The sequence below is a fragment of the Brachycentrus maculatus genome, unplaced genomic scaffold, assembly GCF_059751285.1.
Source record: "Brachycentrus maculatus isolate JH-2025_06_01 unplaced genomic scaffold, ASM5975128v1 h1tg000004l, whole genome shotgun sequence".
Lineage (NCBI taxonomy): Eukaryota > Metazoa > Arthropoda > Insecta > Trichoptera > Brachycentridae > Brachycentrus > Brachycentrus maculatus.
This window is the reverse complement of record NW_028280759.1, coordinates 573,807-595,122: the sequence shown is the minus strand read 5'-3', so window position 1 is coordinate 595,122 and position 21,316 is coordinate 573,807. Positions and strand designations below refer to the sequence as shown.

At 31.4% G+C, this 21,316-nt stretch overlaps 1 protein-coding gene across 2 annotated transcripts in view; it reads left to right on the top strand.

The window, feature by feature from the left end:
- The window catches only part of LOC148313891 (proton-coupled zinc antiporter SLC30A2-like), a 29,548-nt gene extending 8,645 nt beyond the window's left edge, over nucleotides 1-20,903 (top strand). The window contains exons 1-10 of one of the 2 annotated variants that reach the window (XM_088272198.1): nucleotides 3,686-3,819; nucleotides 3,904-4,061; nucleotides 5,945-6,052; nucleotides 8,934-9,054; nucleotides 11,476-11,655; nucleotides 13,195-13,366; nucleotides 14,070-14,264; nucleotides 16,737-16,868; nucleotides 18,431-18,539; nucleotides 19,256-19,545. In XM_088272198.1, the coding sequence (XP_088128324.1) occupies nucleotides 3,794-3,819; nucleotides 3,904-4,061; nucleotides 5,945-6,052; nucleotides 8,934-9,054; nucleotides 11,476-11,655; nucleotides 13,195-13,366; nucleotides 14,070-14,264; nucleotides 16,737-16,868; nucleotides 18,431-18,539; nucleotides 19,256-19,401 (1,347 nt within the window). In that variant the 5' untranslated portion in view covers nucleotides 3,686-3,793 and the 3' untranslated portion in view covers nucleotides 19,402-19,545. Of the gene's footprint in view, nucleotides 1-3,685; nucleotides 3,820-3,903; nucleotides 4,062-5,944; nucleotides 6,053-8,933; nucleotides 9,055-11,475; nucleotides 11,656-13,194; nucleotides 13,367-14,069; nucleotides 14,265-16,736; nucleotides 16,869-18,430; nucleotides 18,540-19,255 lie in introns of those variants that run through there. The other variant, XM_088272122.1, reaches the window with a different exon arrangement.
- The last annotated feature ends 413 nt before the right edge of the window (nucleotides 20,904-21,316 follow it).

Below are 21,316 nucleotides of genomic sequence, written 5' to 3'. Positions count from 1 at the left end.
AAATAAATATTAGTGATTTTTTCACTGTAATATTTATTCAATATTACCTTGGACTGGTACCTGAAGTAGAGGGCTGATCACCTTTCCTTCATGTGTAAACGATCAAGATAACACTGCGTTTATATGACGTAGTGCCCTATGCACCATTGGTGTGCGGATAAGGGTTTTATTATTATTTTATTTATTTAATTTATTAGAAAAAATGAATATTATTTTTTGACATCTCATCAAAGATGAAGAAGAATATGGAAGTCTGGGCATTTACGGGGCTTACGACCGTCATAGGCTGGTTTAAGTGATCACTTTACACACGTGTAACATTCACCAATTCTACCCATTATTGACAACCACACTACTCAAATTCTTGGAAGTTCTATATATATGAACCAATTTAGAAACCTTGTTCATGAATCACTAGAACTTTACTAGAGACATCTATTGGTGAGATGTAAAGAAGCTTTTTATTAAGCAGAAACTCTTATATTAGAACTCTTAATCTTAATCTTTTCATCACACCTTTCTTAATTTTATCGATAAAGCTTATCTCAGCCTTGCATACTTTTCTTATTTCAACATAATTTATCTGATCAATTTGTTTTTTCGTACATCCTCCTATTCATTTACAGCGGAACAATTAACCTGCTTATTCTCAATTTAAAAAGATTATCTACTAGCCGGAAGCAAAAACGCTAAGTTGTTGAAATTCAATCGACTCGTATAGATAATACGATGAATAGATGTGTGATAAATCATATGTAACATGTTGATAATGATGATGACATTGCTGAATATTGTTTCTGCTTCAGTTATGAGACTTATTGTTTTAGACCGGAAATGGCGAAAAATATTTACAAAACAGATCGATATGGCGTTCTATTCTCTCTGCCTACCCCTGCGGACAACGGCATGATGGTTAGTTAGTTAGTTTTAAAAACACTTTTTTAATTTGACCCCCCTGGGTATTGAACCCAGGACCTCCGGCGTGATAGCCAAACGCGGTGACCACTATAATATGTACCTATAGTATAAAGTCAGTCAAACACTTATAAAATAATTGTTACAATTTTTTTGCTGTCAAAATTGTGTGGTTAAATTTTAAAGTGTCATTTTTAAATGTTGTTAAATAATGAATTCAACAATTCATTATTATCATTATTGGTATTAAAAATAAAACAAGAAATTTGCTGTTTTTTTGCATTGCATTAAATACAAAGTTGGCTCAACAGTATGGTTTAGTATGTGTATTTGTAATAATTTTATTGTTTTTTTATTAAAGTAAATTGTTTTGTACATACACACACGGGCCTCGTATAACAGGGTTATATGGTTCCACAAAAACCCGTGTTATACAAGGTTTGAAGCTCATACAAAATCAGGGTTTGCGTTCCAAAAAAGTTTGTTTATATGAATATGTACTTAATTTTTTTAATTACAAACATATTATTTAATTAATTTATTTTCTGAAATTGTGTGTATACAAAAATATGCCACAATTTATACATCCGTGTTATATAAAACCATGTTATACGAGGCCCAAGTTCATTTATATAATGTACCAATGACATCTTAAGTGTTTGGTGTAGTAAATTATTTATTAATATTGTTATTTCATCTATAAGGAAGAATATAAATTTAAACATTACATATATTTAATCATTTTATTATTTCATTTATAACTTGTTTTTGATTTCTATCAATTAGGTTAGATTATAATAATAACATCTCTTATAACGAGCATAATTCGTTCCAGAATCTTACTCGTAAAGCGAAAAATTAATGGTTTTGACTGGTGGGGAAGTCCCGGCTCACAAGTGAATGTCGTGAAAATGGGATTAGCCCTTTCTCTATAACTCGTTAAGGGAACAATTTTTTTTGCTTGTTATGTGATTTACTCGTTATGAGAGGTTCCACTGTAATAATATTTATCTAATTTATATATCGTAATTTTAACAAAATAGTTTCACAAGGGTGCAATATATTTTTTATTTACAATACAAATTTTATGTTACGTACAATATACAAACATAATAATAACGTAAATGTAAATTACACTTTACAGGAAAAAAGGAGGAATACTGCTTGAAGGAATAATTTCTTGGCCTTGAATTTATAAATTAATTATTATTTTATTTTCTATTTCAAAACATTCACATAGTTTTCAAACATATCGCTCACTCCTTTCAACAACGTCATATATCAATAATCGTCAATTTTCAGTTGTGCATATTTTTGGAATGACCAGAAAATGTACTATATTCCAGCAAAAGCGGCTTATGTTTAACTTAATATTTACCCGCTACAGGGCAAAAAGTGTTGTTTTTGCATTTTGAAGAAATGGTATTGTTTAATTATTTTTTTAAATAAACTAAATATGTTTCAAATAGAGAAAAAACCTTCAGGTTTTACCTAAATAGATTTTTTGCGCAGTAAAAAGTTCAATAAGTGGCTCGATATTTATTTTTAATACATTTTATTATATTCTTAAACTTTAAAAACGATCTCCTGAAAAATCAAATTTATGATATATGACATTGTTGAAAGGAGTGAGCGATATGTATGATGTTCATTACACTTTCAAAAATCCTACACTAATTTTAAATAGGACCCTTAATAACCAATTTATATTTCTACATTTTTATCACTTATACTTAAAATAGTACAAGTAAAAACAGTAGAACTTATGAACATATATTTAAAGTTTGAAATTGTCTACTTATCAAATGCAAACCTACAATATTCAATTCGTTATTGATAACACGCATTCAATTCAATAATGATAACTCAAATCAAACAAAAGTGATAAATACTATTTCAAGGAATTATCATTTATCTATTAACCTGTTCCACCATACAACCATTTTATAACTAGACAATTTTACAACTAGAATAATTTACTTAAAAAGTTTGAATTTAATGTTTAAACGTACTTATTACTTATTACTTATTTTATTCATTAAATTCTAATTAATTTTATTTAAAATAATGTACATCTCTATGTTGAAAAATATGTATTAACAAATTGATGAAACTTCTGATATAACTGAAATATTTATAGAAATAAAAATTTTAACAGATTTTATTTGCAAGATATTATCAGTATTGTAACACATTCCATGCTAAGAACACACCTAGCGTGTTCATATGTGCCATCCACTTTGTACTCATGACACGAGCAGTGTGTTCATGCCTGAATAACGATCGTATTTAGAAAAATAAACCCGTGCACTGTATTATATTGTTAATTTTTGCATCAGTGCATAATATTCATTCATTTTGGCAGAAAATTTTGTTGTATTTAGACCTTTCCACGAGTAACATTGTTTTGGATAATAAAAGTGAGTCGTTATAATATTTTTTATCATTTTTATTGAAGTTGTTTTGATTATGTTATTCTAATATACAAGGCCTCCTGCGTTGAGTTATGAGTACCTACGACACATACCATAAAAAATGCACAGTATTAATAATTTCATATACAAGTATATTGAGCACCGATATCTTTTCATGGCATTTTTTGAATTAGCAGTGAATGTGTTAAATTTGAATTTTAATTAATTTTTATTTTTTTTTTTAAATGTACTTATTTTATTTCATAGCGGAATGGTTAGCCTTCAAGAAATTTTTGTGATCTAGAATAATTGATAACAATTATTATTTCTTATATATTGACTTATCTCTCAAGATATGGGAGTTTGTCACGGCGGTATCACACTGTAGTACGAGCTTAATCATAAAAATGCCTAGTTAGAAGTGCAATCGTATTTTTGAACCTAAATTATTATCCTTGTCAGTAATGGCAGAAGAAGAATCAGTATTATTGTAAGGCGCTTGTATATTTTAGTGCGTGATTTGGTGTCTTGTGTGTTGCGAACGCATTTGGTTGATGATGGACGTATTCATTAGTTTCCAGGGAGGGAAAGTGTCCTATGGGGCTGCGGAATTCACCGCCGGCAGTCCGACGGTGAAGCGAGTGATATACTGCGTCCACGGGAAGCCTTCATCGCGCTGTTGCGGAATCCTAGACAATACCAGACCCCTGCCATCCATTGAAACCTCTTACGGTAAGCTCAGAGTTACACACACCTTTGCTCTTTGACTAATGTTTTTTACTCCACAAAAATGTGATATTATGAGTCAATAATTTAGAAATATCGGGAACAATATATTTTACTAGCTAATCCGATAATATTTCAGCTTGTTTTATTTCAAATATCCTTTATATATTTTAATATTTACTGTGTATTTTGTAAACAAAATAAGTTGATTCGTAAGACATTGCTCTATAAACACTATAATTTCACTTATGTATAAAATGTTCTAAATCTCTTGAGTCTCATGATAGAATTAAGTAGGTATGTACGTAGTTATTAAAATAATCCGATAGTTTTTGTGGTATTAAAAAAAAAAACATTTTCATTATATAAATCTCTGACAAACACATTTAAGTGTGTCATATATTATGAGTAGATATCAATATTAGTTCAAGTTAATGATTTTTTTTGTCTATAAATTATTTCAAGTTCAATTCATTAGAATTTATTGATATGATAATGTATTTTATTATGAAATTCTAGTTCAACAATGATTATAGGGGTAACCTTTGATTGTTTTATTAGTAGTTACATAAGTACCTGCTCAAACCGTCACATTTTGCTGCCTACTAAAGGACATATTTTTTAAAATTTATTTTTAAAATTAATTTAAAAATTTAATTAATTTTTAAAATTTTATTTTTTAAAATTGACGCATTTTGCTCTGTATTATTTGCGGAATGTTCAGTTTATAGGTACATTAGAATTTCTACATTCCTCAGATTCGTTTTTCAGTACATTTTCAATTGAGGAAGGGTTATTAGTGAGTGAAGTCTCCATACCTACTGTGGAAATTAAGGAAACACTGAATAATCGGTGCATAATGCAGAAAATTATGGAATAGTTGCATTCTCACATTGCTGAGGTCAATTGTGACATCAGATGTTAAAGTAATTGATTACTTCAGGAAAGTGTTTACTTCAAATAATTGATAATATCGAATAAGTTCTTTGTTATATATAGAACTGCTGAATCATTGGCAATTCAATAAAAAATTGTACAAGATTTGCAATAACCTCATATGATAGATGTGACTTCCCATCTAAAAAACATTTATTTCTTCCTTCTTCCTCTTACTGTGATTAATTTTCAGTACTAAAGTATGATTTTTGGGATGAATTTACTGTATTTAACTGACTAACTAATTAATCATCACGCTGCTTCTCCGCAATGGTAAGCAGAGAAATCTCTCTGCCACACCAATCTGTCTTTGCAAACAATCTTCGCCCCTTTCACGTTTGTTCATATTTTCATATTATTTTTTGACATCTCATCAAAGATGAAGAAGAATATGGAAGTCATCTTTGATGAGATGTCAAAAAATAATATGAAAATAACTCCTGTAATTGGAGATAATCCAGATTTTGTGAACTAGTATTTGGACACACTCAAAATGTTGTCCATATTTTATATAATTGATTAGGTCTAACAAAAAAATATCTATTTCTTCTTTTGACAGTTTCTCGGGAACAAATTAATGTTGAATATAGTTTCATTAAAATTCATTTTCAGAATGATTTTTTAAAATTGAAATTTTTCTTGCTAAATACCACTTTTTCTTAAAATCTATTGTGATATGTGTTTTGATGCATTCTGCATAATTTTCAAACATTGTGTTTGAAAATGATGCAGAATGCATCGAAATGTGTTTTAACAAATAAAGGGTATATACATAACCAAGTAAAATTTTAATTAAAAATGGAAAGACATTACTACAAAGTTACTCCCAACTCAATTAATGAAATGAATTTTTATTTGTTACTTGTTGTCAATAAAGTTGTTTTATTGTTCGTTATCAGGGGAATGTAAAACGCATTGATTACAATGATTTTAGTTAATGTGTTTTTTTCCAGTTGGACATTGCCACAGAGACAGAAATGAAGAAATAGACAAGAAAGCACGAAGAAAACTTATTATTGCCAGTATCCTGTGTGTCCTGTTCATGATAGCGGAATCCGTTGGTAAGTTTTTCATTTCCAACACATTTTTTTTTTTTAAATAAAAGAAGAAATATTTGTGTTTTTATTATTTTCACAAATATTTCTGAGCCTAAGCGTCTCATTATTAGAAATAGGTATCAAATTGCGGTAGACGGGTTCGAACCGAGAAACTCTGACTTAAGAGTCCGCAACACTAACCACGGGACCACAACCCAACACACTTCTTTTCTTTTTTATAGAATTAATGCCGAAAATATAAATTCAACTAATGTACACAAAATATTTAAATTGGAAACAGAATGTGGGAAAGAAGATATGCAGGCGACAAAAATTGATAGGGCATAAACATATATCAGGTTTAGCGGGGTGTTATTTAGAAAATATGACAAGAAGAATAAGACAAATAAATGAAAATGTGACAAATCTTTGTAGGCGTCTAGCTACACCGCCAAATTGGCACCGCTGAAAAATACGAACATGGCGAATTCGCTAAAGAGATTCGCCTACAGCACTTGTCCATAGCGAACGTGTTTATCTAGCTTCACATTTTTACTTCCATAGTTCATAAATTCATTAGATTAAGTATTTTTAGTAATTATCAATAGTAATTGTAGTGTACGCGCTTAGATAAATAAACGATCTGTAAGTAAGAATTGTTTAAATATCCTTTTCTGGCTTCCCTTTTTAATAACCCACACGTTACCCTTTCACGTGCCGTTAAATATGACAACATTAGACAATAGCAACACGCTATAGATGGCAACCCCAACGCAGCAATCCGCTACACATACATAAGGTTATATGTTGATTGATATAAGATATTGAATTAATTATATCTATTACATTGCATTGTTTCTAGGGACCAACCCCATGACTTTATTATTTACTCATCATCATCTTCTAAAGGCAGCGCCTTGTAGTGTCAGCCACTTGTCTCTGTCAGTCGCCATCCTCTTGAGCTGCGAATAGGAGGAGACGTCCATGAGCCGCTTCAAATCCTGGAAGTATGAAGTTCTTGGGCGGCCTCTTGTTCGTTTTCCCAAGATTCTTCCTTCGAAGATGTTGCTAAGAAAGGTGCTATGTCTAATTGAGTGCCCTATTAGCTTGGCCTTCCTCTTCAAAATATGATTTAAAAGCTCTCTTCTTTCTTTTACGTCCTGCAACACCTTTTCGTTGGACTTCCTTACAACCCATGATGTCTTGGTCATCTTCCTCCAAACCCACATCTCAAATGCTTCAAGCCGGTCTTTTTCGTACTTTTGGATGGTCCAGGTTTCACACCCATACAACAAAACACTCCAAACGAAAGCCTTTATGAATCCTTTTCTTACTTCTCCTATAAATGTACCCTAGACATAAAAAAGAGGATAACGCTAGCCAAGCAAACTTTTATGAAAAAGTACAGCCTCCTATTATTTACTATACACTTACTATACATTACTATACATTATTTTCTATCATTTTTAAGTTATATAAACTAAATATGCTATAGATCCTTGTACATAACAGATAAGGATAATTTTCTTAGACAACCAATAATTTTACAAACTGCTACGAAGACCACAAAAAAATAGAATTTTAAAATGTTTGTATTATCATCTATTGCTAAAAACATCTGTAGTTTTTTAAACTAGTCGTGTTTAGATTAATAAACTCAATTATGATCTCAAACTATTTTGATATTAAATCATCATGTTATTCTCTAATGTTTATATCAAATCAATAAATAATATGCAGTAGAATGTTTGAAATAACAAAAAAAAATAATACTTAAACTGTGCACTTAGTTTCAGATAAAATACATTTTTTGTCTGGTCAATAAACTTTACAACTTATCTTTTAAAAATAAATATTAATCTCTCGGATTTTACTTACTTTACGGAGTAACCGAGCCCATGTTTAGATAGATTACTTCTGTTATCCATTTGATGACTGTTGCAATTTAAGTTCTGATAATATTTCAAAGTTCAAAAATTATAAAAAAAACTGATAAACGATGTCAATCATGGTTCGAATGGTAAATGTTACACGTGTATAAGATGATCACTTAAACCAGCCTATGACAGGACGTAAGCCCTGTTAATATCCTAACTTCCATATTTCTTTAGCTATGTTGAGATTTTTGTCCGCCTCCGTAGTGTAATGTCCGCCTCCGTAGTGTAATGGTCAGCACGCTCGGCTACCGTTCTGGAGGTCCCGGGTTCGATTCCCAAGGGGGGTAAAATAAATATAAGTGATTTTTTCACTCTAATATTTATTCAATATCACCCTGGACTGGTACCTGAAGCGGAGGGCTGATCACCTTTCCTTCATGTGTAAACGATTAAGATAACACTGCGTTAATATGACACAGTGCCCTATGCACCATTGGGGTGCGGATAAGGGTTTTATTATTATTTTATATTATTATGTTGAGATATCAATATAAAACACCATCCAGCTAAATGACACAAATCACCAACTGCATGAAAACATTCATAGAACCATAAGATGAAAAATATAGAAATTCGTCCAATAAAATCAAACATATTTCATGTTTAGTCAAAAGTACTTAGTATTTCGTAATAAAGCTCTATAACCAGCTTCCACTATCCAGAAAATCATTAAATATCAGAACTATTTATGAAAGAGTTATTAATAATTCGATAATTGAGGTGGGTAGAAATGCATCTTGATTCACTCCATGTGAGGACACATTGTTGTCAATTTAAAACTGTAGTTTTGTACATGAAGCAAATAAATTTAAATAAACATTGCACCCATCAAATGGATTAAAAAAAAAACTTAAATTGGGTTATGTATCATAAGGTAAAGTTGAACAGTTTACCTTAGATATGGTCAAATAAATATCTTTCGTTTTAATATTTAAACATAAATGTGTAATTTTTATTACGAATTCTAGGTGGTTATCTCTCAAGCAGTTTGGCCATAGCTACAGACGCGGCACATTTACTAACAGACTTTGCAAGCTTTATGATATCGTTGTTTTCAATATGGATGGCCAGTCGACCTGCTACCAGAACGTAAGTCCAGTCTTTTTATACATTGGAATGCTTTCATATTTTTTTTATCAGTTTAAACACTCAATGCCCCTTGCTTTACAAAAATGGAACTAAAAATATAAGGTTATTTTATTTAAAGAATTTACATAGTTGTTTACTTAAAAAAAGAAAAAAACAGAAACATTAAAAAATTTATAAAAACTTGAAAAAAAGTCTGGATATAATAATAAATTAAAAAAAGATAGGTTTTGGTCATTTATGAAAGAATTTCATCTCATTTAAATTTTTTTGTTTTTTTGAGTTACCTTAAAAATTTTAATCATTTTATATCAAATAATATTGAAAAATGAGATACATATCGCTCACTCCTTTCAAGAACGTCATAAATCGAAAACCGTCAATTTTCAGTTGTGTATGTTTTTGGAATGCCCAGAAAATGTACTATATCCCAGCAAAAGAGGCATATTTTAAACTTAATATTTACCCGCTACAGGGCAGAAAATGTTGTTTTTGCATTTTGAAGAAAAGGTTTTGTTTGATTGTTTTTTTAAATATACTAAATATTTTTCAAATGGAGAAAAAACCTTCAGATTTTATCTAAAAATATATGTTGCACAGTAAAAAGTTCAATAAGTGGCTTGATATTTATTTTTAATCTATTGTGTTATATTTTTAAACTTAAAAAAGGTTCTCCTGAAAAATCAAGTTTTTTGATTTATGACGTTCTTGAAAGGAGTGAGCGATATGTAAATTCAATGGTGTTATAAGAAGTAACTCATGTACATTTAAGAATAAAAACTGTTTTTTCAACAAACAAACAAACTAATTTCGACCATAGTCGCTAAATAAGTAATATGCAGTGGATCTTTTCAATACAACTTGTGAAAATTTGAATAATGTGGTTGTCAATCATGGGTGAATGACGAATGTTACACAGTGTTTATCTTCCAGATACACAGGTCATAAGTCCCATAAATGCCTAGACTTCCATATTCTTCTTCATCTTTGACGAGATGTCAATAAAAAATCTTTACTTTATTCAGATACTCTATAATCCTTATTTATCATAATAATATTTTTTAGCTATCTATCATTTAAAAACAAACAACAAATTAATAGTATGAAATAATTCATTTATAAATATTATTTACACGACAAAAAGTGTGATCATTTCACCAAGGTTAATTATATCAGATTGAGACAAAACCAATTGTGAATTTTCACACACCGTTTTTAACAAAATATACTCTGCTTAAGCAAATATGGATACAAAATAAACACAATGTTTTTGCACATCAAACTTGACCAAACCTTGTATTTTTTTTGTCAAATATGTATCTGTAATATCTCTTAAGTATACATCTTCTTATTGTGCCACTCTACGCCGAAGGTTACCATTTTTACTTTGTCTGCAGACGCTCTAAACACCGACTAATTAAACCACTCTCTCAAGTTTTTAAACCAGGATATACGTCTTAGAATAAATGTGCTCAGGATCAGTTCTATATCCCGGAATAGGAGTAAAGAACTGATCACATTGCCTTCAATTAATACATTTGCTTCGGGTATAAATTTTATTAATAGACTACTGTGACGGGCCAGTTTTACACATCTCCAAATAACATCCTCTTGGTGTAGACCTTGGGCCTGTTTTTAAGAGGGATTAACCTCCTGCGATGTCAATTCCCAGCTGTTCTGCCCGGGAGTTGTCTACCTTCGGGTTGGGCGTGCAGTGCAATGTGGGGGAGCCTGGATAGTTCCATTTTCCTCACATGCACATAGCATTGTCTACAAAAAACATTGTTTTTGAAAAATGGCCATAATATTTAAATTAGTAGGAATTTTAAAACAAAAATTTCAGAAATATTTCTTTAAAACCCGCAGTATTTAAATTTTTTTTTGGACGCTCTCAATCTTTATTTAGTGTATTCTGGTTAAAAATATCCTTCTAGTAGCATCTGTGGTCAAAATCTTAAATATAAAGTAATATTGTCCTGACCCATTTTTTTTACGCTCAAAGTATGACATACACGTATGCAAATACTCATATATGAGCCATTCGTGTTTCTCAAAAGAAATCTTAAAAATAAAATACATGTCTTCCCTAGCGAATTAACACCTAGTGTGTCAACTAATATTCTAGTGATGACCATGTCACAGTGCCCTATGCGCCATTGGGTCGAATATTGGCCGGAAGAGGAAACAAAACATTATTACAAATTTCAAAGAATTTGCACATGGTCATCATTGATTGATTGTCAGGATTGATTATTGATTTTAGAAAATTTTATGATAATGTTACTATTAATTTTCGTAGTGTGCAGTGTGTCACGTATTATAAAGTAACAACCATGCTGCCATATATTACCGTACGCTAATCATTCTGACAGACATATATGGCAAAACGATTAAGTATGCAAAAATTGCAATTGAAATTTCCAGCATGTCTTTCGGCTGGTACCGTGCGGAGGTGATCGGGGCCCTGACCTCCGTCCTGATGATCTGGGTCGTGACCGGCATCCTCGTCTACATGGCCGTGCAGAGAGTCATCACCAAGGACTTCGAGATCGATGCTACGGTCATGTTGATAACGTCCGCTGTTGGAGTGGCAGTCAATATAATGTAAGTGTCGTGTAATTTTTCTTATTCTCTTTAGGATCAATGCCATGCAAGGTTCCTGAAATGACTGTGATCTATATAGATCTATTGTGATGTCATTTAGGGCGCTTGTGCACTACATGGAATTTTACTGTCCGGCAGTCCGGTTTTTTCAAATAATTACGACACGAATACGACGTTTAGTTTGATCGAGCACCAATCGAACGCACCGATCCGAAGTAAGATGGACAAAAGCACAAGGAAATCATCCCTTTTTTTTATGCTAACCGGACTGCCGGACAGTAAAATTCTATGTAGTGCACAAGCTCTCTTAGTATTTATGATAATTATGTTGGATTATAACCCTAATGAATAAAATGAGAAAATATAAAACTTTTAATGATTGTCATAATTAAAAATACCATAGCTTTATGAATCTTTTTTAATATTATGTAGGTGGACCAGGAATTAAACCATTATTTTGTCACATATTTTTGTTGTTGTTCTTTCCTTTTTAATATGTCCATAAAACCTCATAACATACATGAACGCCCGCACTTATAACTAAAAACCGGTGACATTTATTTCTAAAATGGCACTTGTATTACCATCTGTGGTTGTTTTCAAACACTAAAACCACACTCCAGATTATTTTTCCGTTTTGCCCACAACATTTTACTTCAACATAGTTTATGTGACGTCCTTGTAATGACGCTGTCAAAGAAAATCTATGAAATAAAATATGGATTATTTTGATATCATTTAGGTTTACAGGTGTATTTTTTTTTATTCAAGAAAATTTGGTACTTGTAGCATTGACTATGACATAAAATTGTGAAAAGCTTGAGAAAAAAAATCTTTCCAGATACAGTTTTGTTTGCAAAAATTCACTCCTGAACAGGTTAAATTACAAAATATAATTGCCATCTTTATTGATAACCTTTTCCTATCTATTATGTAAATTGTGTTTTCAATACCCCCTTTACATTCAGTACTTCAAATGGTTCACCTTCGAAAAAGCAGTGAACCGTATTGTCTGTCTAAATGCGACTGTCCCTCATCTGTATACCATTTGTGCAAGTGGGTTTTCTTCAGACATGTCCTACCAAACTGTAGCCCAAATCTTCAAACGATTCTAGTCTATTGATTTGGCGTTTAATTTGTAGAACTCCATTTTAATTCATGTATTCATTTTGAAATCAAACACAGATTTTTTGAGTCTATACTAAGTTGTATTTTATTAACAAAAACACATAAAAAAATTATATTGTGACAATTGTTTAGCCTAGTTATGGCATTTTAAAATGAATGTCACATTCGTTTAAAAATATCATAACTATGCGAAACAATTGTCGCAATGTTAATTTTTTATGTGTTTTTTGTTAATAAAATACAACTTAATACACTCAAAAAATTTGTGTTTGCTTTAAAAATGAATACATAGATTAGTCTAGTTGTTAAAAAGATTCAATACCGCTGTTGAGGATAGCTTTGCATTGGCTTTAGATAGATACCCCTCTCCTTTTTTTGATGAAAATGCATGGTTGTTTTGTTATTTTCCAGCATGGGACTGACTCTACATCAGCATGGAGGTCATGGCCATAGTCACGGAGGGGGAGGTCACGGCCACAGTCACGGCTCCAAGAAGTCGGATAAATCCAAGAAAATCCATGACCACAGTCACAGTGAGGATTCCAAGCATAGTCACGGTGGTGTCGCCAATCCTGCTCTAACTGTAAGAATTGTTCACTATACTTCCGATTTTCTGGAATGGATGGAAAAATTAATCCTGTTGAATTGATTTCTCGGTTAATTAGAAAACTTGAAATAAATCAGTGTTTGCGGGCGACGCATATATCGTAGTGCGCCAATCGTGCTACATTCGTGCTTCGAGTTGTTTACGTTACATAAGATAAACAACGAAAGTGAGCTCAACAGTTCCCACTTGAAGCTTTTTATTGGAATTTATTCAAAATTCTTCGATAGATGACCTCGATAGAATTTTATTTTTATTTTTATTATTATTTAGACTTGTTATATTTTTTTATACATGGTTATGTTTTCTTTAATTTTTTATTGCTTCTGTTTTTTTTAACTGGATGACTTTTAAATTATGTAAACTCTTTAAATAAAAAAATAACATTACCTGATATTTTCAGTTCTATTTTTGTGAAAAAAACAGAGCATTATGTATCAATAATCCACAATCAATCAAATGATCCAATTAAGTAGTGACTTTCGAAAAAGTTGTTTGCTAGAATTTGATTGCTTATATCCAATTTATAGTATCCAAAGTTGAATGTTGTAACAGCACACATAATATGTGGGCCTACCAAACAATAAAATGACTCGACTCCAATCATTATTTTACAGAGCTAGACTGATTTTTGGACACATTTGATTGGTAATATTTATTATTTTTTTACATTTTTTTTCAGATTGAGGATGGGTTGTCCTGTGCCGAAGAAGCGAAGGAGCGGAAGTTGAGTGTCGGAGTCCAGGTCCCCTCCCCGACCAAGGCTGAACAACCCACGGAAACCAACATCAATGTGCGCGCTGCCTACATCCACGTCATAGGAGACTTCCTGCAGAGCTTCGGAGTGTTCATCGCCGCTTTGGTTATTTACTACAAGGTAAATCTTTTTTGAGTTTATTATCACCTTAATGATTGCTCCCACTCTGGCGTGGAAATTCGATCCAACCATTAAGGACCGATCCCGCAAAGCGATCTCCAATTGACCTTTCGTATGCTAGTTGTCTTTTTTTTAAAGGTGTCTCAACATGTATCATGAAACATGTCGCTCACTCCTTTCAAGAATGTCATAAATCAAAAAACTTTATTTTTCAGGAGAATGTTTTTAAAGTTCAAAAATATAACAAAATGTATTAAAAATAAATATCAAGCTACTTATTGAGCTTTTTACTGTGCAACAGATCTTTTTAGGTAAAACCTGAAGGCTTTTTCTCCATTTGAAAAAAATTTAGTAAATTTAAAAAAATTATTAAACAATACCTTTTCTTCAAAATGCAAAAACAAAATTTTCTGCCCTGTAGCGGGTAAATATTAAGATAAAATTATGCCTCTTTTGCTGGGATATAGTACATTTTCTGGGCATTCCGAAAACATGCACAACAGAAAATTGACGATTTTTGATATATGACGTTCTTGAAAGGAGTGAGTGACATGTTTAAGATCACTTTTTTGAGTTTATTAACACCTTAATGATTGTTCCCACTCTGGCGTGGAAATTTGATCCAACTGTTAAGGACCGATCCCGCAAAGATATGTCACAAACCTTCGTGAGTGGCATGAATTTATTTTCCAAAGAACACATGTTTTTCTGTACTCAATACATGGCATTAAGTTTGACCACTTATCTCAAAATCTCTTAAATCTGAATACATGCTGGACCTTTCATTAAGGTATTAAGTTAAAAAAATCAGTAACAGTTTTCCTTTACATTACTAAAGAAAAACTGTTACTGATTATTAAAATTTGTTTACCTATCGTCAAAAAGACTCGTCTTATGCAACACCGCTTATCATGGCCCTACTTGGGCTTAAACTTTATAAGTTTTAAAGTATTTCGTAGTCATACAGGAAAAGTGACCAAGTGTTTTTTTTTACCAAAACTTGACTATTGATTATTTGATATCTTATTAGCTTATTATTGCCCTGAAAAAATCCCAAAGGATTTTAAAATTGGAAGTATAATATATTGACTTGTTAAAAATTACTAATTGCTTTGATATTTATTTTCTTGCCAAGCAAAAGTGACTTAAAAAGTGACCTGAACATTTTACATTTTGGTAGTTGGTCACTTTCTCCTGTACGACTAAGATTTACCTACTTGTGAGTGGATTTACTGTTTATGTTGCTATAATTAAATGTATTGTAATTCACAAATGAAAATTCTAGGCAAAAACACTCGCTATTATTACTGAACAAAACTGTTTGTTCACAAGTCTGGGTTTACTCGCTCAGGAGTTATTTGTATATTGATATCTCAACTAATATGAAGATGTATTTATGCTCCAATTGACTTTTCGTATGCTAGTTGTCTTTTTTTTAAAGGTGTCTCAACATGTATCGTTCTTCCCTTTTTAAAACTACATACATTTGTATAATGTTCACCATTCTGCCCATTATTGAACATCCATATTGCATTAATTCTTGAAACCTGTATATATGCAATGTTTTAGATCCTTTCGCATATACACATTTCAAGAATAAATGCAATATGGATGTTCAATAATGGGCAGAATGGTGAACCAAAGCCAGCCAAATGCCAGGTCGTAAGCCCTGAGATGCTCAGACGTCCATCTTCTTTCATAAAACATCTTTAAAATTGACATCTCATCCGTAGGGTGAATAATCCAGTGTCCTATGTAATAAGTAATATTATAATGATAAAAGAAAACACTTGTTTTTTACCACTTGAGTTTTATTATAGACTACATGTTTCAGAAGTTAAACTTCCATCATTCAGGTCTGTATAATAACAGTTATTATACAGACCTGAATGATGGAAGTTTAACTTCTGAAACATGTAGTCTATAATAAAACTCAAGTGGTAAAAAACAAGTGTTTTCTTTAATCATTGTAACATGTCTTACCACAAAGTTAATGCCGAAACAATAAATAAAATTTCTTCAGCTATGTTGAGATGTCGAAAAATAATATGATATACTTATTACATTTCTTTTAGATAATTTTAATTAAATGTAAAATTGAGTTTAAATTTCTCAAAACTTATACATAGGTTTTGAGCTGTTTCATTAATACGTTTAACCCTAGTGCATGTTTAACCTCGGCTCGTAACGCATGTCTGTGCTGAAAACTTTAGTGCGTGTTGGTCTTCGGGTCGACCAAAAATCGCATGTGTTAAACATTTTGTGTAGTTTTAAGTGTGTAAATGTTGCTATGGTGGTGAAGGGTGGTATTGTTTGCATGCTGTAATAGTGATTGTCCTGACGAAGAGATGGGTACGTCTCGAAACCGGTAGACATAATAATCTCGGTGAGTGGTTATATACTAATATTATAAACATTTTTGTAAAAAATAAATAAATAAGTAATATTAATATTATTAATATTTGATTTCAGCCCGAATGGTCCATGGTGGATCCCATCTGTACCTTCTTGTTCTCGGTGCTGGTGATGTTCACCACTTTTGGTATTATCAAGGACACACTTCTGGTCCTCATGGAAGGCTCCCCGAGAGGTCTCGACTTCCAGGTAATCCTATTTTATTCAAAGACTCAACTTCTGTAACTTTTTGTATTCCTTTTACGATTGCATTTGGCTTTGTCATGAAAGTTCTAATCAAAATACTAAGATATTTTGATTAGAACTTTCATGTTGGGGCTTTTACATCAAGTACCATAGAACGGGGCTACTTGAACTTTGATATGTTACTTGAGTAATATATCAAAGTTTAAGTGTAAGTTTTTTTTTAACAATTTTTTTTTTTTAAATCTGTATTTGGTCCACAATAATAAACGTATCGTGACAATAAGTGTCACCCGTCAGGGAAACAATGAATCATGTCGATACATTGTAGACCAAATACAGATCTTAATATTTTTTTGTACTGGGCTCCGTTCTACGGTTCTTATTTTATTTTCATTTCATTTTTATTTTCATTTTTTTTACATAAGAGTATCTTAACCCTAGGCAATGGGACTTGTTTTAAAGTACCTTAATATAGGACTATCGTATAAGAAATAAAATATCTAGGTGTAATAATAGACCAACATTTGAAATACCATAGTCACATTAATGAACTAGTAAAACGAATAAGAAAATGCATATATATATTCATTAGAATCCGAAACATACTAACCATCGACAACCTAAAAAGAGTTTACTATGCTATCGTTCACTCACTACTACAGTATGGCATTATTGCATGGGGAGGCTCATACAACAACATACTGAACTCAGTGAAAATTGTACAGAAAACCATAATTAAAGTCATCTTGAAAAAAAAAAACATATTTCCAACAAAATTATTATTTAAAAAATTTCAAGTCCCAAATATAGAATCCATTTATAAAAAAACCGCAGTTTTTCAAATACTAAAGGGTGACAACTATTTAAATTTAACAAAGAATTTATCATCGAGATTCTCAAACGATTTTTCTATTCCAAAATGCAACACCAAGCAATTTCAGCAAAACTTCAAATATTTGGCAATCAAACATTTCAATAAACTCCCTAAAGAAATAAAAAAAATAGATGATATAAAAATCCTCAAGAAAAAAATTAAAGCTCTATACATTTAAATCTTTAAAAAAATATATTAAAAAAACTATTATATCTTTTATTATATAACATTAAACCACGAGTGTAAGTCCCTTTCCAAGCACAAGAGCACAGACTCTTTTATGGAGAGGCACAGCGAATCGAAATATAAAAGTTCTACATATGTATAAATGATTCAAATGTTATTATGTTATAAATAAAAATGTAAATATATTAAATGAATAAAAAAAAAAAAAAAAAAAAAAATAGGACTATCGTAAAATGTACAATGATAAGAAAAACTCATATTTTACCAAAAATGTTTACTAAAAACATTTAAACAATAAGTGAAACATGTTTTGAAAGAACTTTATATAAAATACGAACATATAACATCAGTAAAAAATTAAGAACATGCTAGTTGACACTACATTCTTTACATGTGTTGCCTCTACGCTCCCTTCAGATTGAATGCTGTTGTAAATTTTATGCATGTCCCGTAATCTAGGATACACAAGCTTTCACCGTATAATTTAGTTTGACTGACCTTTCAGGAAGTGTGCAATACATTCCTCGGTCTCCCGGGAGTGGTCCGCGTGCACAACCTCAGGATGTGGGCACTTTCTCTCGACAAGACTGCTCTCGCTGCTCATTTGGCAATAAGTAAGTTCTTTGTAATCATAAATATCACAAAGTTAACAGTGAAATTAATTACATGTCTAGTTTTAGACCGAGTTGTATGTTAAAAAACATCAATACATTAAACTCAGTGCAAAAAAAAGAGAAAATAAAACAAACATTCATTTCACAATGTGTAACAGTGATTTGGAATTTTCTACATCCCTCACATGCACTTACTACTCAGTACTATAGGCAGAGAGGTATGTGGAATTGAAATTCATATTGTCAGAAAAAATTATATAAAATCATGGTTTTCAACCTCTGCCTTGTGTTTATAACATCGAATTTTGTCTAGCCTTCCATAATATTAGTAAGGATGAAATCCGATAACTAGTCAAATAAAATATGTGTGGAAAAAACTATACAGTTGTTTTTGGTGCATTTTTTACTAAAACGTGATCATTGACTGTTTGATATCTTACTAGCTTAATCTTGCCCTGAAAAAAATCCCAAAGGATTTTAAACTTGTAAGTATAATATATTGACCTGTTAAAAATGACTAACTGCATTGATGTTTATTTTCTTGCCAAACAAAAGTGACTTAAATGGCCCTCCTGAACATTTTACGTTTTGTTAGTTGGTCACTTTCTCCTGTACGACTACGATATATAAAATGCAATTCCACCGAAATATAAATATGTGTTAAAATTATAATGTAAATATATAATGCGCTAATTTGTTATTTCCATTAACTTTAGGAAGTGGATTTGAGCCGCAATTGGTTCTCCAAGAGGCCACAAGATTGGTGCACGAGAAATATAACTTCTTCGAGATGACGCTGCAAATCGAAGAGTTCAAGGATGATATGGAAGAATGCAACCAGTGCCAGATGCCTGATTCCTAATCTACACGTATCACCTATTCATGGAGCGTCCAATACATCCCGCGCCGCTTCTCTGTCTTAACTGTTTTAGTGCCCAAGAGCGCGGTTGGGCTTTTAGATAATTCTATAGAAAATGTATGTCACTAAAATGGTTAATATAGTCAAACCTGGATATAAGAGACCTGGAGATAAGAGAAACCTCTTTAAAAGAAAGCTTTTCTTAACATACTGTTTGCAGGCAGTTTTTTCATCGACCCCGACCCTAATTACACTCAGCAGCAGACAGCCTGCATCCCGACCCTCAGTAAACTAATCACAAGTAACTGCAAATCCACTTCGCATCTGTTCAATGTATTTTTGGCATCTCTCGCACTCTACCAAAAGTAGAACGCTAATAAGCGTCTCCCACTCTCTACCGTAGGTAAAATACGCTTTTAAGCATTTCCCACAAAAAATGTGTTAAGATCCCGTCATTTTACCTCTGTGCAAAACAAAGCATGGATTTTTTTTAAATTACCTAACATCCAAGTGAATCAGAAATCTAGCTATGATTTATGCAACACTGCTTATCATGGCCCTACCTAGGCTCCTATTTTATATGTTTTATAACCTATTCCAACTTCTGAGTGCACTTACCCTCTATGATAATTTTATGTAATTCATGAGTGAAAATTCTAGGCAAAAACATTCGCAAGAAAGCATGGATATAAAAGAGACTTCTTTATAAAAGAAAAATGTCCCGCACTTTTATACATCCAGGTTCGACTCTCATCACTTTAATGAACCCAAATATATTGTAATGTTAAAACATATTCATATTTGTCGATGGTCGTAAGAATCAAAATTAATTAAATCTGATGTCAAACTACTTTAGGTTTTAAACATTGTGTACTTTTTGATTATATACAATTCAAATAGCAAAATTAAGTTTTTTCAGCTCATGTTTTTGAAATAACAACCTCCCTATTTATTAGGTGAATGATATGTGACAAAAAAATAATAAATAAAGCATGTCGCTCACTCCTTTCAAGAACGTCATAAATAAAAAATCGTCAATTTTCAGTTGTGCATGTTTTCGGAATACCCAGAAAATGTACTATATCCCAGCAAAAGCGATATATTTTTAACTTAATATTTACCCGCTACAGGGGAGAAAGTGTTGTTTTTGCATTTTGACGAAAAGGTATTGTTTAATTATTTTTTTGAATATACTGAATATTTTTCAAATGGAGAAAAAACCTTCAGGTTTTACCTAAAAAGATCTGTTGCACAGTAAAAAGTTCAATAAGTGGCTTGATATTTATTATTAATATATTCCATTATATTTTTAAACTTTAAAAACGTTCTCCTGAAAAATCAAGTTTTTTGATTTATGACGTTCTTGAAAGGAGTGAGCAATGTATGTAAATATAAACTGAAACAAGCTTCAAAAATTAAGGTATACATAATATTTCTACATGATTTTTGCTTTTTAAAAAATTAATGAGCTGTAACTCAGTCTGGTTAAATAGAAAAGAAAGAAAGAGAAACGACAAAAACTTGCGTAAACCTGAGACATATTCCCCGTTAAGTTCCTTCTAAAGATTATTAAATATCAATAAATACCTACTTCATCCAGATTTTATTTATTTATTATGGTTTTTAAATAACTGAACTTTTATTTTACACAATATTTTTCCAAAGAATCAAATCTGTTACCTGAAGTTGCTCATATATATTTTTTAATGTAATTCCAAATGCTTACTTAACCTTTCCCTCCCGGTGATATGTATTTACTACACGTCTACTTGAAAATGAAAATATCAATATAAAATATAATAGATACAAGCTGAAAATTTTTGTATTCCTCCGTGATATAATTACGTATTATACATATGTACTATAATATGAAGATATTCATTTGCAGCGACGGAAATAAATAAATTTTGACAAAATC